At 43.2% G+C, this 14,197-nt stretch overlaps 1 protein-coding gene and 1 long non-coding RNA gene across 2 annotated transcripts in view; one reads left to right on the top strand and one right to left on the bottom strand.

Moving 5' to 3' along the window:
- Positions 1–14,160, bottom strand: part of ric1 (RIC1 homolog, RAB6A GEF complex partner 1) — a 29,586-nt gene extending 15,426 nt beyond the window's left edge. The window contains 2 exon segments of the mRNA XM_069172233.1: positions 8,469–8,576; positions 13,582–14,160. Of these exon segments, the coding sequence (XP_069028334.1) occupies positions 8,469–8,576; positions 13,582–13,722 (249 nt within the window). The 5' untranslated portion in view covers positions 13,723–14,160.
- Positions 5,082–8,475, top strand: LOC138212046 (uncharacterized). The gene is made up of 4 exons (XR_011179391.1): positions 5,082–5,459; positions 7,219–7,531; positions 7,714–7,853; positions 7,941–8,475. It is a non-coding gene; the product is annotated as an uncharacterized lncRNA (long non-coding RNA).
- Positions 14,161–14,197: the final 37 nt, after the last annotated feature.

The raw sequence follows: 14,197 nt of genomic DNA, 5'->3' as shown, positions 1-14,197 counted from the left end.
TAGAGACAATTAAAATAACAGTTATAACTGAGCCATTATTTTATTATCAGATGGGACAGATCACCATTTTCAAGACCTGTTTGTGCTCCGGCAGATTAATAATGATAACCAAGACGGACTATAGTTGTACTGTTAGATAAACATCTATTTTGTATTCTTTACATAAACAAGTGTAACATGTCCGGATCAACAGGAGGAATTTTAATGTTGTAATTGGATGATATCGCCTCCAGTAATTTACATCGATGTTTCTACAGTCAACACAGATAGTTTTGATCAGAATCGTATGGTTATGTATATTTAAATGGTTTTCTATATCTTTTATAAGTGCACAACAACACATTTCTTTGAACAGGGGACAACACTGAAAAATCCTCAACAGCCTGAGATTCATTCTGAAAACTGAATTTCTATTGGCTGGAAAAACTGCATTCAAATCAGTCCACACATCCTACTGTTGTGTGTTCATCAGAACTCGCTGACGATGCTGTTTATGCCTGTAAAAAAAAATCTGTCAGCATTTAAAAACAGCTGATACAAACTGCTGGAGAAGTTCACAATATCCATAATGTGAAAACATTAAAGCCCAACACTCGTATTCTGGTATAATATTCTGGTGCTTTTTCCACAATTACACACAAACACACGCAGACTGCTGTGAAGGAAACTCGAGACCCGGAGAGCTGGAGGCTGAAACACGACACCAGACCTCATCGAGACTCAGCAGGTCGGCGGCTGCACAGAAAACGTCTTCGGTCAGAAGAAGAGTGTCCTGCAGTAACTCTTCTTCTACTGAGGATGACGACGGTGCTGCCGGTCAACACGTCGCCACAGCAAAAGGAAAAAGCAGCGAAGAGCGGAGGTGAGCGGCAGCGTGACTGAAGCCTGCTGAACGCAACAGAGCTGCACAGGCCAAAACTGAAAAACAACAACACTGCAACCTGCATGACATCTATTTTGATGACATCTATTTTGATGACATCTATTTTCAGAAAGACAAGAAACGTCAGCTGTAAAGAAGCGAACAGTTTGTTTTACATGCTTCTATTTATTTGGGACAAATAAAAGAAAGTCACTGCAGAGGTTAAACAACCTCTTCATCATGTTCTTGTTGGCTCTATATAAAGTTAAGATGATCAGTGTTCATGTTTGAATGACCAAGTTATTTATTAGAGCCTCACATGCTGATACATGAAGAAGAGTAAATACTCAGAGAACACAAGGCTGCACAATTCTCCAAATCTGCACCGTTGATGACGGGAAATGCTTCACATTTTCTAAACTGCATCAGTTTCCTGAGCTGCATCAACATATGTGGTATACACACACACACACACACACACACACACACACACACACAGAGAATCTCTCAAACAACAATGTGCTGCATATTTCTGCACATATAGGTGATAAAACTGAGTTTCCTCATCAGCAGTGATCCAGTTTAAAAAAAACGTTGGCTCGTGTCCAACGGTCTGATTTCAACCATCGTTGGAAATCAGGCAGGAAAAGAAGCATATGGAGAAACGCTTTATCTATCTTCCAGTTAGAAGATAAAAGGACTGTTCACATCTTGACTTAAGTCTTGTCAACGTGACGTCTTCCATCCCGGGAGCCCAACACTGAACCCACATATCCGCCGAGGCTTCGTTCCCCGAGGAAACGCTGCTGTACTTCTAAAGCACGTCGATTACGAGCGGCAGGAGACCTCGTTGGAGCATCAAAGACAGGAGGGAAACTATTTGGCAATTTTGGACGAACTTCTGTGGCGTCTCCCACTCTGAACACGTCCCGCCTTTCATCTGAGGTTTGATCACACCGACACATGAAAAGCCTTCACGCGTCCATTCATCTGTTCAGGAGCCTACGATTCAGGTTTCCCTCAAATCATCCCGTCTGACCGGAGAAACCCCGCGGATGAAAGGAACGACAGATAAAGGAGAGAAGGCTTCGATTGAGATGCATCCCGTGTTTGGAGGACTCGGTATGTTCACACATGCAGAGATAATAGTGGAAACAGGACGAGGACAGGCCGCCGGTCATCGTCCACCGAAGCCCAATGAACAAGCAGCCGCTGGCCGAGGCTCCTCTCCTGTTCTTCCTCTGAGGCTGCGATCGGACCAATAAACTCACAATCAATAAAACATGGTCGTCTCAGTTCAAAATAAATAAAGTGAATGATCCGAGATGAGTCCGACTACTGACCTGTGTATAAAAATGTATTTCACGATGCCCTGTTTTAAGCTGCTCTCCCCTCATCGCATGGTTTGGCACATAAACATATTTAATAAGTGGAAGATGAAAGGCACTTTGTAAATGATATTGTAATTGCAGCGCTGCAGACGGGCTTTAGCTCTCGGCACGCAACACTTCCTCTCCTTCAGTTGGCACGTCGACACGACGACTCGACGCTGCATTTGAAAGAGAAGAACATCAAAGGAGCAACCGCTGCCGTGGAAACAGAGACCAAAAGAAGAGAGACGACTGGGAACGACTCCAGTTCAGACCTGCAACAAGAATGAAGAACGTTTCTGGAGAGAAAGTGACGAGTCAGCATTGTGACGGCATACCGAGGCCTCTCCTGCATGTCTAAACAGAGACACAGAGACACACAGAGACACACACACACACACACACACACACACACACACACACACACACACACACACACACACACACACACACACACACACACACACACACACACACACAGATTTCTTTAGTTAAGTGCACTTTTCTAAACTCACATGATGCACAAACATTAGATGCAGCTGAAAAACTGAGAACAGAAACGCATGTAAAACTCCTGACTGAGCAAAAAACAGATGTGAAAAAATAAAAAAGCTTGCAGCTCTGACTGCAGAAGAAATGGAGCAACAGCAGAGCGCAGATGTTCAGTGTTTCTCCGACTGAAGTCAAACCGAAAGAAGTTTGAAAGCACACAGCTGTCAGCAGTCTTAACTGAAGCCTGAGATGTCTGAAGATATCTGATCCTCATTATTAACATATTGCTCTTCAGAAGTGAGAACAGTTACGGAGAAGATGGCAACAGACTAATCACTCAGCATCATGCCATTATAATGTCTGAATAAGTTTTATGACGATCCGAGAACGTCGAGTACCTCGTCCCGATCTCAAACTTGGATTTTCCTGAACAACAGCTGCTCAGAGCTCAAAGTTCATAAAACCTCTTCAAATCAATCCAATATGTGCTCGACATATCAAAAGGTCTGTAATGCATTCAGAAAAGAAATGCCTGCATCCAAGATTTCCTTTTTATTGTTTAGTTTTTTTTAACAATAAAATACGTTTTTAATGATATTCGATGTCGTGCAGCACCGGCTTTAATTTTTTGCTGTACGAAGCCATCGTCTCTGTTACGACTAATATCTGCTTTAAGCAGCAATCGGAGGAATTTCAAACCTTCTAAAGCCAGATTAACCTGTCAGATAAAAGACAGAATAAAGCAGCTGCGTGTCATCAAGGAGTGGACGCAGTGAAAAGAGGAACTCCTCACTCAGTTACTCAGCAAAGCCTCGACACACACGGAGTTCAAACACTTTTCTGACGTCTCCACGTGATGTTCCCTGCAGAGCGACGGTGCTGCTGGAGATAAGAAGCTGCAGAAAACGTTGAAGGATGCTGTTCCTTACTTTAAAAAAAAAAAGAAGCAAATGCAAGCTAGTAATATACATGTTCACTCCATTTAATGTCACAGAAAACTGCACTAAAATCCTGTCCAATGAAAAAAGTCTGTGTTGAAAACACTTTCTAAAGTAGAGTCTAAAAACTGAGGGAACATTTTGGCCTCGGTCGGATCCCAAAGCACACACAAGAAAAATGGAAACGCTAAGAAGTATTTCCCCTGAGTGAAGAACACACACACACACACACACACACACACACACACACACACACACACACACACACACACCCAAAGATAGTCCCGGCTGTGGTTACGTTAGCCTGGAGGTCTGCAGGGTGTGTGAGCAGCCAAACATCTGGGGAACAGCTGGTCGCTGCAGCGAGGCCGACCGCCGGGCCAACGCTGCCCTTTATTGTTCTGCAGTCTGTTTCTGCTCTGCCTCTAATTAAACTACAATAATAATGAGGGTGTGAGAACTTATAGCTTCTGGGAGATTTACAAAAAATATAAAAGTTAAATAAAAGTAGGCCGATCGTCAAAACAGCACATGGCTGGTGAATTACTGGTACAGACGTCAGACATGTATGTATGTATGTATGTCTGTATGTATGTCTGTATGTCTGTATGTATGTATGTATGTATGTATGTCATATCTTTCCGACTGATAGAAGCTTCAGATTCAGCAGATTTAACCAGAGTGGAAGTTGTGGGTGAGTGTGATATAATCTGATGTCTGACAACGTCTTCTGTGGCTAATACAGCTGTCATGTCTTCGATAACACGTTATAAATGCAGCCATCCACTGCTTCTTGTTTTTAATGGGATCCAGCTACAGCAAACGATCTCCAACATCACCGCCACACTTCACGTTTCTATTCACTATTTCACTTTCAACAAGTTTTAACACTGAACACAAACGTTCCAAAACCAAACTTTGACTCACTGCAGTAAAAACAGAAGTTGTTGGTCAGTAACTGTCATTGGTTCACTGAGACTTGTGAGGCTGAACCGCAGGGACTCACATCTAAAGACTTTCTGTTTGAGAGGACGTTTAAAGTGTCAAAACGAATCAGCCCGAGGAAAGAAGAAGAAGAAACAGCACATCCTTTCAAAGGGGACGTCAGAACAGACTAAATGAGACAAAGTTGGGATAATCGTAAGAGACGAGAGGATGAAAGCTCGGTTCTGATGAGAGCTGCAGCTCACATGCAGCTTTCAACACTAAAGAGGGATTTCTGCTGGAAACCACACGGTTGCATTAGTGTTGCAGTCAAAACACATCCTGAACCGGTTGACCGCATATCAGACAAGAAAGAGTCCTCTCATCACCTTGAACTCCTCTTCACCGGTCAGGTCGGTGCAGCCCGGCAGGCGGCCGGTGAGCCGGCGGGATATTTTTAACTTCTGCACCTGCTCCCTGCTGTTTGACCCGGTGGACTCGGGACAGAACCCGAAGCTCTGCTGTCCCAGACACATTCACAGCATTCATTCATGTATACTTTGGCATCACTACAAGAGGTAGAGACGGAGAGGGGGAGAGCGGGGTCTCTGGTTTTCTTCCCATTTCTGGGGCATTATCTGGATTTTAAATGCTTTTCTTTCAAAAACATCCACTTGGACGATACAGAGAAATACGTGTCGGATCAAACGGTAACCGGACGGCATCTCCACATGAAGCCTGTTTGTCACCTCTTCAACATCTTCATCAGTTTGTGCAGCAGAAAGCCGTCCAGGACCAGACGGGCTGTTTTGGGCCAAACATGCAGCACCGACCTCTGGACGACATGTTGGTCTCCTCGGTGTTTGAACCAAGGTATGTGCTGACATGTTTCCGTCCATGTCTGTCCAGACTCGTATAACACGCGTGGTGAATAATAAGTTAATAAACTTGTATAACGCAGAGCAGTGAACTTTGATTTGAGGCTAATGAACGTAATGGATCCGTTCTTTCTCTCTGTGGTTTGTTCTGATGAGTCCTGGCAGCCGTCCTACGTGTTGCCGATCACGTGACCTCTGGAGCCCGATTGAGTCATCTGATGACTCGGTCACTTGGTTTGTGTGAGATTACTCAACATGACACTTTCTCCAGAGTTATCTGAGCGAACAACAACACAAATCACTTCCAACCTGAATGTGTTCCTTCTCGCATATTCTTTATCAAAGCACAGATATTTGGGGGTTTTAAATTAAAACTGAAGCTAGTTGACAAATTTCTGTCAGACAAACCGACTTTCCCACATTTATCCTCATGAGCTTTGTGTTTATTTATTCAGTTTATTGATGTGAATATTCTCAGACGTCTTCTCCGGCTTCAACAGCAGATGCAACCTCCGTCTGGTCCATCTGGGAACTCACATTAGTTCGACACAGACGGGGATCACAGACATCGATAGCACGGATTACGCTTGATAACAGTGATTTACATTCCATGCTGGGAGTAAATAACGTCGCGACAAGATGGGGCTCGTCCTGCAGCCTGAGGGACACTCAGACAATCTGATGTCCTCCTCTGAGAACATGTCAGAGATTGGACGGTAGACACATCGTGGATAGCGGCACATTAAAGCTGTGTAGGTATCTGCCCGAACTGTGGTGAAGAATGTGGATATTTTAAAGGGTTTAAACCTTATATTAAACCTTGCTATGTAAATTTAATGCATTATTATTATTATGAGTGAAGTAGACGGTAATAAATGAAATCATGACCTGACAGGAGGCTCGACAGCAGAGGGAAGACAACAAGCTTGTGTGGGCTCACAGGAAGAGGAACAGGTTTCATCTCCATGGCAATGATTTATTAAAATCTTTTCCTTGAAGGCTTTGTGAGCCGATCATTTGCGTTTGTTTCTTGGTTGTTGGTTCACCAAACGTGATAACAGGGAGGAAGATACCAGGCGTGATATTTTAGGACTTTCAGGAATTTTGAAACAGGGAAAAACAAAAGTCTCCCCGGCCGAGTCCTCCACTAATCAGATGTTTGGGTACATTTATATCCATCCTCAAAACACACCAAAATGAGGCGCTCTTATGGAAGCTGAGATGCTTTTAGAGGAATGTGATGTGTTCCCAGCATGCAGCTCGCCCACCAGCCTTCCTGTTAACAATACAGCTGTTACACAAGCGAATGACGCCCACCTAAAATCATTTTTCATGCCCGAGGACTTAATGTGGCGACTTTGATGAAGCGGAGATGGAAACTCTGGTAATTGATGAAACCGCAGCACAGCAACCTGCTTTACAGCAAAGTACTGTTTCACTTTGAGAAGTCAGAGATTATAACGACCAGCAGAGGACAAAGTGTGATGAGATTGGAGATAAGCAGCAAAACATTCAAACACTATCTGGAAATGTCTAAAGGCCAGTTTGTTCAGTTCCCCTCGCGGATGAATCGACTGATGTTGGTTGAACCTTTTTACTTTAATGCTCCCGATCCTTTACAACACGTTTCACCCCTCACAGGTTGAGTTGATGAGAGCTACTTTATCTTCCACTGGGTTTTTTTTGCTTAGCTCCACTATTAATCATTATTTTTAAGATGTATATATTCTGTACCTTTTGCCTTAATGTGACAGAGACAGAGAAGAAGACGGAGAGGAAACGAGGGGGAGGAGAGCAGTGAAGTCTGCCCGGCCCGGTATCCACTGCTCACAGCGTTTATATGCGTCCTCTCATCTCTCCTATCGGGTTGCAGAAGATCTCACCGGTACAAACTGAAACAACTCGCTGACTTTCCAACACTGCAGTATGCACCTGATGCACTACCTGCAAGCTGAACTCTGGCAGCAGTAAAGCTGCAGCTACGGGAAGATGACAATGCAAGAAAAAGCATGTCCAGCCTCAGTTATCACACAGCGTAGATAACTATCCTTAAACATGAGAAACCAGGTAGTAAAACCAAATATACTCATAAAACATCAGAATCATGAATTATGATCATGAATACACACAGCAGGTTCCAATAATTAAAATATCCATATGCAGCATACCTACTCTGATTGTTTGGTCATTGTTGAATGTGTTACATTTCATGAACTGTTATGTCCCTTTGCTTTATATAACATTGACAGTGAGGAATACGAACTTCACAGTAACGTCAGACTGAAGCACACAACGATCTGTGTGGGACTGAGAGTGAAGTTAAATCCCGATGTGGGCAGCTCAGAGACTGTTTCAGCTCTGCTCTCGTTTCCACAGGAATGTCCTCCATGTATGTGGACCTCAGCGTCACCAGTAATAATAGGGCAAACTCGGCTGTTTACAAAAGTGTAGCAACACTTCATTCTTCTCTTTCCAGCATTCGTGCGGCTCGTTCTTCTGGAAAGAAGAGAAGGATCTCCAGAAAACCCTGCTGATCATCCTGCATGTAATAAATCACCATGGTAACCACACGGTGACCAGAGACCCGACAGGTAAGAGATAAATGAGAGGTGATTGGAGGAGGCAGTGAGCCATGTGACTGCTGGCTCGGTGTGTCAGAGCCCTCAGGTGAGTGCAGCCCTTCACAGGCCGCTTCCAGTTGAACTGTGGGAAGGTCACGTTCATCCTTTACACCAACGTGCTGTCGTTACTGCGTGTGGGAGAGTTTCCTCTTCACACACTCACTTTGTCAATAATTGAAACCGTCCTGACGGTTTAACTAACACGCTGCCGGTACGACTCGGTTGTCCAACGACAGAATCAAGCATTTAACTTAAAGGAACGTTGATTTTACCATCTTGATTTTGTTTTTGAATTCCCGAGGACGACGGTCAGAACTGAAGTCACAACAATACAGTTTTTTGCTCCGAGAAGAGGACTGATCCCGAAGCAGCCGCGTACTCACCGCCACGGCGATCATGGAGTCGTCCGGCTTCCATTCGGCCGTCTGGTAGGAGCCGAACTGAGCCGCCGCCTTCGCAGACTCGATGTAGCTGACGATCAGAACGCCGGGCTGAGGGAGGCGAAGAAAACCAACACGTCACTGATGAAAACGTTTTACTCTCATTAACACTTACAGGAAGAAAAATGACAACGAGTGATGATGATGGAAACTCATGAACACTTGCTGTGTGATGACCAGTGAACCGTAAACATACTGATTTATAGATTGCATAGAGGAATATGATTTGGAGTCTGAATCTAAGTGTGACATTATGACGACAGCTTCAATCAGCCAGCTGGTTGAAAAAACAACAACAACAATAAACAAGCCACCAAACCAAAGATTCATACAGAAACATCTCCAGTGTTTTAGTCTCTCATAAAAACGTCAGATCACTTCTTCCTGTTTTTCCTTAAAAACTGTAGGAATGAATATTTGTATTCAGAAGACTCAGCACCTAAAGTATACTTCATTTACCAGAACAAGAAAGGAAGCCAACACGTGGTGCTGTTTATATGTGGAAGTATTATGTGTGTTTGAACTTAAAAACTAGTTTTTATACCGACATCATTTTTATAAATTTTTGGACTTCAATATTTCGTTGGTGGCTCTTAAAAGGACATTGATTATACAAATGATTGAAACGGACGATGTTAAGACATGCAGAGAGCAGAACGAGGAAGCATGAGAACGTCTAGTCGTGACTGACAGGGATCAGTTATATTTGTAAGTTAATGTGCTGGTTGAGGATTTGTTCATTGGCTCAAATGTTGTTTTTTGGGGAAAGAAAAATACATTTCAACCAAGTGAACATCAGTATGTTGAGTCTGCTGTTTATTCCACGCAACCAACATAACCATAACAACATAAACTGACCCTGAAGGAAGCTGCTGCCCTTATTTAGCATTAACTACTTGATGTTTATGGTAAGATAAGCAATGTACGGTTTATAAATGTGTAACTTCAACCTAAAACTCAGCAAGTGTTGAAACAGCTGTTGAAGAGGAGGAGCGGTGATGAAGGAGCCTGATTCAGTCAGTGGTGGGAAAACCCATCAGATCATTTAGAGTTCATGTTATAAATGTAGAGAGCCCAGATTATTACTAAAGATGAATAAATACTGAGTCTACCTGACCATGAATATGATAAACATGTTTTTTCTGTGTCTTCGTGACCTCTTTTTGAGTCAGTTGAATTTTCCGACACATAAATAGGAAGTAAAACTGCAGCAAAAATAATTTCAAAGCCTAATTTTGGAAATAAACAGCGGTCCTGAATATTTTCCAGTAACGCAGCTAATTCTGGTTTTTAGTGAAACATAACAGGGGCTTTACATGACAGAGAAACCAGGACACCGTGTGCTGCATGAAGGGAAATGTGTGGTGTAATTCCAGCTGTGCAACATTAGTCCTGATGATCAGTCACTGTAATGAGAGAACAGCCAGCGTCCCTTTCACAGAATTAAAATTTAATCAAGCCAATGATACTCTACCTGCATTGGCTGGGAAACACAAACCTCTCTGCTTCTCATGCGTTACAAAAGTCTGTTAAAGTTCAAATATATATATATTTCATATATCTGTACCTTAACGCACAGGATTTGAAATGAAACAATGACAATAAGGTCAGAGCTTATTTAACCATTAATTTGTGGTTTACGTGTGCAGAAACTCTCATCATACAAACCCGAAGGTAAAAAGTTGAGTCCTATAAACTACGAGTTCTGTCACTTTTTAACAAACATGGAAGTGAAAACAGTTTTCTGGGGACAATAATTTCATGCAATCTTTTTTCATATATTTAGATTTATTAGGAAAAAACTGTCCTTGCAAAAATAGTGTAAAGAAAAGGCTTCACTGCATCTTTGGCTGCAGCGCTGAGCTGCAGGGTGAAACGACATGATGGATTTAACAGATGTGAACGGTGCATGTCAGGAGGGAGAAGTCGCTGAAGGCGACGCTGCTGCTGCTGCTGCTGAGACTTTTCTTTTCCTGGATGCGTCCGTGATGCTCACGTTCAGGCTAAGCCCTTAAGAAAGAGGGGAAGCACAACATGCTCACATCCTGTGTGGGCCTCAGGAAATCACTAGTGACCCTGATCCATTGTTGCTCCAACTCAATAATATACAGGCTGGAACACAGACTGCTATAAACAAACAGTTTGCTCAACAGCAGGTTATCAAATGAAACGGACCCTGTTCACGTCACCACGGCAAAAAATAAAAATAAATCACTCAAACAAACAATGGCAGGGCTCAAAACACATGTCTGGATTTGAAGGTTTGCGTCTACCACGTGATGCCGGTGCAAGAAGTCCTGAACGAGAGACTCAACAAATATTTCATGAGCCATTAATAATGATTTTGATCTTTTACTATGAAATATATCTGCTGTGTTGGACATGTGTGGAGGAGAAAGGGAAGAAATAAAGAGTTGAGCTGCTGTCTGACAGAACAAACCACAACACGCAAGTCAGTGTTTGTTTTCAACACCACGCTGATCATAACTTAAACTTTCAACAGGAACATATGTGGCAGGGTCAAAAAACAAAACACAATATTTTCCCCCAAAAGTACTCAACGTATCCGAGACACTCGGCTTTACTAATCACTCGTAGTGAGGAGGTGTAAACTGAGAGTGAAGAGCCACCGGATTTTAAATGAGCGAGAGGAAAGAAGAAGAAACACCATTCAGATCTAATGTACAGCTCATCGTGAAATGCAGTGATGGAAGAAGTTTTTAGATCCCATATTTATTATCGTACAAATGTACTATGGTCCCTCAAACTGTTATATTATTACGATATCTTTATATTACTGTTGTAGCTGACTCAGGTGGAGCTAGTTTGAACTATTTAATATCCAGTTTTATAAGAACATAAATGAAGATCTGATCCACAAATCTGTTTTCAGTTTTTCTCTATTGTCAAATTCTTGGAGAGATGTTGGATTATTTGAACATTTATTGAACTGAAACCACGTGAGCAGTTTAAAAGGGGAAAAAAAAAATCACTGTTTAGTTAACAATCTGAAATGTGACCCGGATTACAGACTTGAAGGTTGGAAACATGTTTACTTAATCTTTAACATGTGTTATTTTAAAAGGTTTTTTTTATTCTCATCTAAAAAGTAACTAAAACTGTCAAATAATTGTGAGAAGTAAAAAAAAACAAAAAACACAATAATTCCCTCTGAAATGTGGCAGAGCGGAAGTACGAAGTGGAAACATCCAATTAATAAACCACCGATGAAATGTGTGCGGATGTGATGATGCGTAACGACGTCACCTGTCATCGACGTGATCGGTGTGTAGTCGTGTAAGTGTATATTTGTGTAGGTGTGTAGTTGTGTACGTGTATATTTGTGTAGGTGTGTAGTTGTATATTTGTGTAGGTGTGTAGGTGTGTAGTTGTATATTTGTGTAGGTGTGTAGTTGTGTACGTGTATATTTGTGTAGGTGTGTAGTTGTGTACGTGTATATTTGTGTAGGTGTGTAGTTGTATATTTGTGTAGGTGTGTAGGTGTGTAGTTGTATATTTGTGTAGGTGTGTAGTTGTGTACGTGTATATTTGTGTAGGTGTGTACGTGTATATTTGTGTAGGTGTGTAGTTGTGTACGTGTATATTTGTGTAGGTGTGTAGTTGTGTACGTGTATATTTGTGTGTGTAGTTGTGTAGGTGTGTAGTTGTGTACGTGTATATTTGTGTAGGTGTGTAGTTGTGTACGTGTATATTTGTGTAGTTGTGTACGTGTATATTTGTGTAGGTGTGTAGTTGTGTAGTGTATATTTGTGTAGGTGTGTAGTTGTATATTTGTGTAGGTGTGTAGGTGTGTAGGTGTGTAGTTGTGTAGGTGTATATTTGTGTAGGTGTGTAGTTGTGTATTTGTGTAGGTGTGTACGTGTATATTTGTGTAGGTGTGTAGTTGTGTAGGTGTGTAGGTGTGTAGTTGTGTAGGTGTGTAGTTGTGTAGGTGTGTAGTTGTGTAGGTGTATATTTGTGTAGATGTGTAGTTGTGTAGGTGTGTAGTTGTGTATTTGTGTAGTTGTGTAGGTGTATATTTGTGTAGGTGTGTAGTTGTGTAGTTGTGTAGGTGTGTAGTTGTGTAGGTGTGTAGTTGTGTAGATGTGTAGTTGTGTAGGTGTGTAGTTGTGTAGGTGTGTAGTTGTGTACGTGTATATTTGTGTAGGTGTGTAGTTGTGTACGTGTATATTTGTGTAGATGTGTAGTTGTGTAGGTGTGTAGGTGTGTAGTTGTGTACGTGTATATTTGTGTAGGTGTGTAGTTGTGTACGTGTATATTTGTGTAGATGTGTAGTTGTGTAGGTGTGTAGGTGTGTAGTTGTGTAGTTGTGTAGGTGTGTAGTTGTGTAGGTGTGTAGTTGTGTAGGTGTGTAGTTGTGTAGGTGTGTAGTTGTGTAGGTGTGTAGGTGTGTAGTTGTGTAGTTGTGTAGGTGTGTAGTTGTGTAGGTGTGTAGTTGTGTAGGTGTGTAGGTGTGTAGTTGTGTAGATGTGTAGTTGTGTAGGTGTGTAGTTGTGTAGGTGTGTAGGTGTGTAGTTGTGTAGGTGTGTAGTTGTGTAGGTGTGTAGGTGTGTAGTTGTGTAGTTGTGTAGTTGTGTAGGTGTGTAGTTGTGTAGGTGTGTAGGTGTGTAGTTGTGTAGGTGTGTAGTTGTGTAGGTGTGTAGGTGTGTAGTTGTGTAGTTGTGTAGTTGTGTAGGTGTGTAGTTGTGTAGGTGTGTAGTTGTGTAGATGTGTAGTTGTGTAGGTGTGTAGTTGTGTAGGTGTGTAGTTGTGTAGGTGTGTAGTTGTGTAGGTGTGTAGTTGTGTAGGTGTGTAGGTGTGTAGTTGTGTAGGTGTGTAGTTGTGTAGGTGTGTAGTTGTGTAGTTGTGTAGTTGTGTAGGTGTGTAGTTGTGTAGGTGTGTAGTTGTGTAGGTGTGTAGTTGTGTACGTGTAAATCTGCTGCCAACGCTTCGCGGTAAACAGCTGTGTCGCTACTTGACGACGCTCCTGATGAGCGCGCAGATTCGCGCCGCGGTGTCGGATGTGGAAGTGAAAGCAGCTCGAGGCTGAACTCACCCGGCTGAACCAGACGCTGAGCTGCGTCTCGGACAGCAGCGCGAAGTAAAACCTGTGGGAGCTCGGCCGGACGTGGAACGGCTCCTCGGCACTCCGCAGCGGGCACAGCAGCCTCCGGGGCCAGCCGGTCAGAAAATACATGACGGCGGACTCCCGGCGCCTCGACACCTCCGCGCAGCGCCGCAGCGACGGACCGTCGGCGGGCCCCCCGTTCCTCCTGAAGTCGTAGTTGTTGTTTTTTAATCCCGATGACGCATCAGAGGCCGGTTCCGTGAAAACTAAAACCTGAACTCGGGTTGATCCAGCCCGGTGTCGGCGCTGCTCAGGCTGCCGGTCCACGGATGCCCTGCAGAAAGACGGAGCCCCGGGCTAACCTAACCTCAGCGCTGCCTCGAACTTGAAGCTAATGAGCGGTCCGAGGCTACGGCCGAAAACAACCGCGATCAGAACCGCAGCGTCACCGTGCAGCAGCCGACAGCGCGCCGCCACCGACTAATCGATCGATTAACTTTCGGTCCCGGTGCCCGTATCAGTTCTCACGGTGTCTGGACCAGCGGTGTTTAGAAACGGCAAAGCGTCCAGTTTTCACTCCTCGGTGCCTCACCGTCGCCATTTT

This window comes from Embiotoca jacksoni, unplaced genomic scaffold, assembly GCF_022577435.1.
Source record: "Embiotoca jacksoni isolate LCO1_2020_lvr unplaced genomic scaffold, fEmbJac1.0.p SCAF_10, whole genome shotgun sequence".
Lineage (NCBI taxonomy): Eukaryota > Metazoa > Chordata > Actinopteri > Embiotocidae > Embiotoca > Embiotoca jacksoni.
Note: the sequence above shows the minus strand (reverse complement) of the source record. Positions and strands in the feature narration are given on the sequence as shown.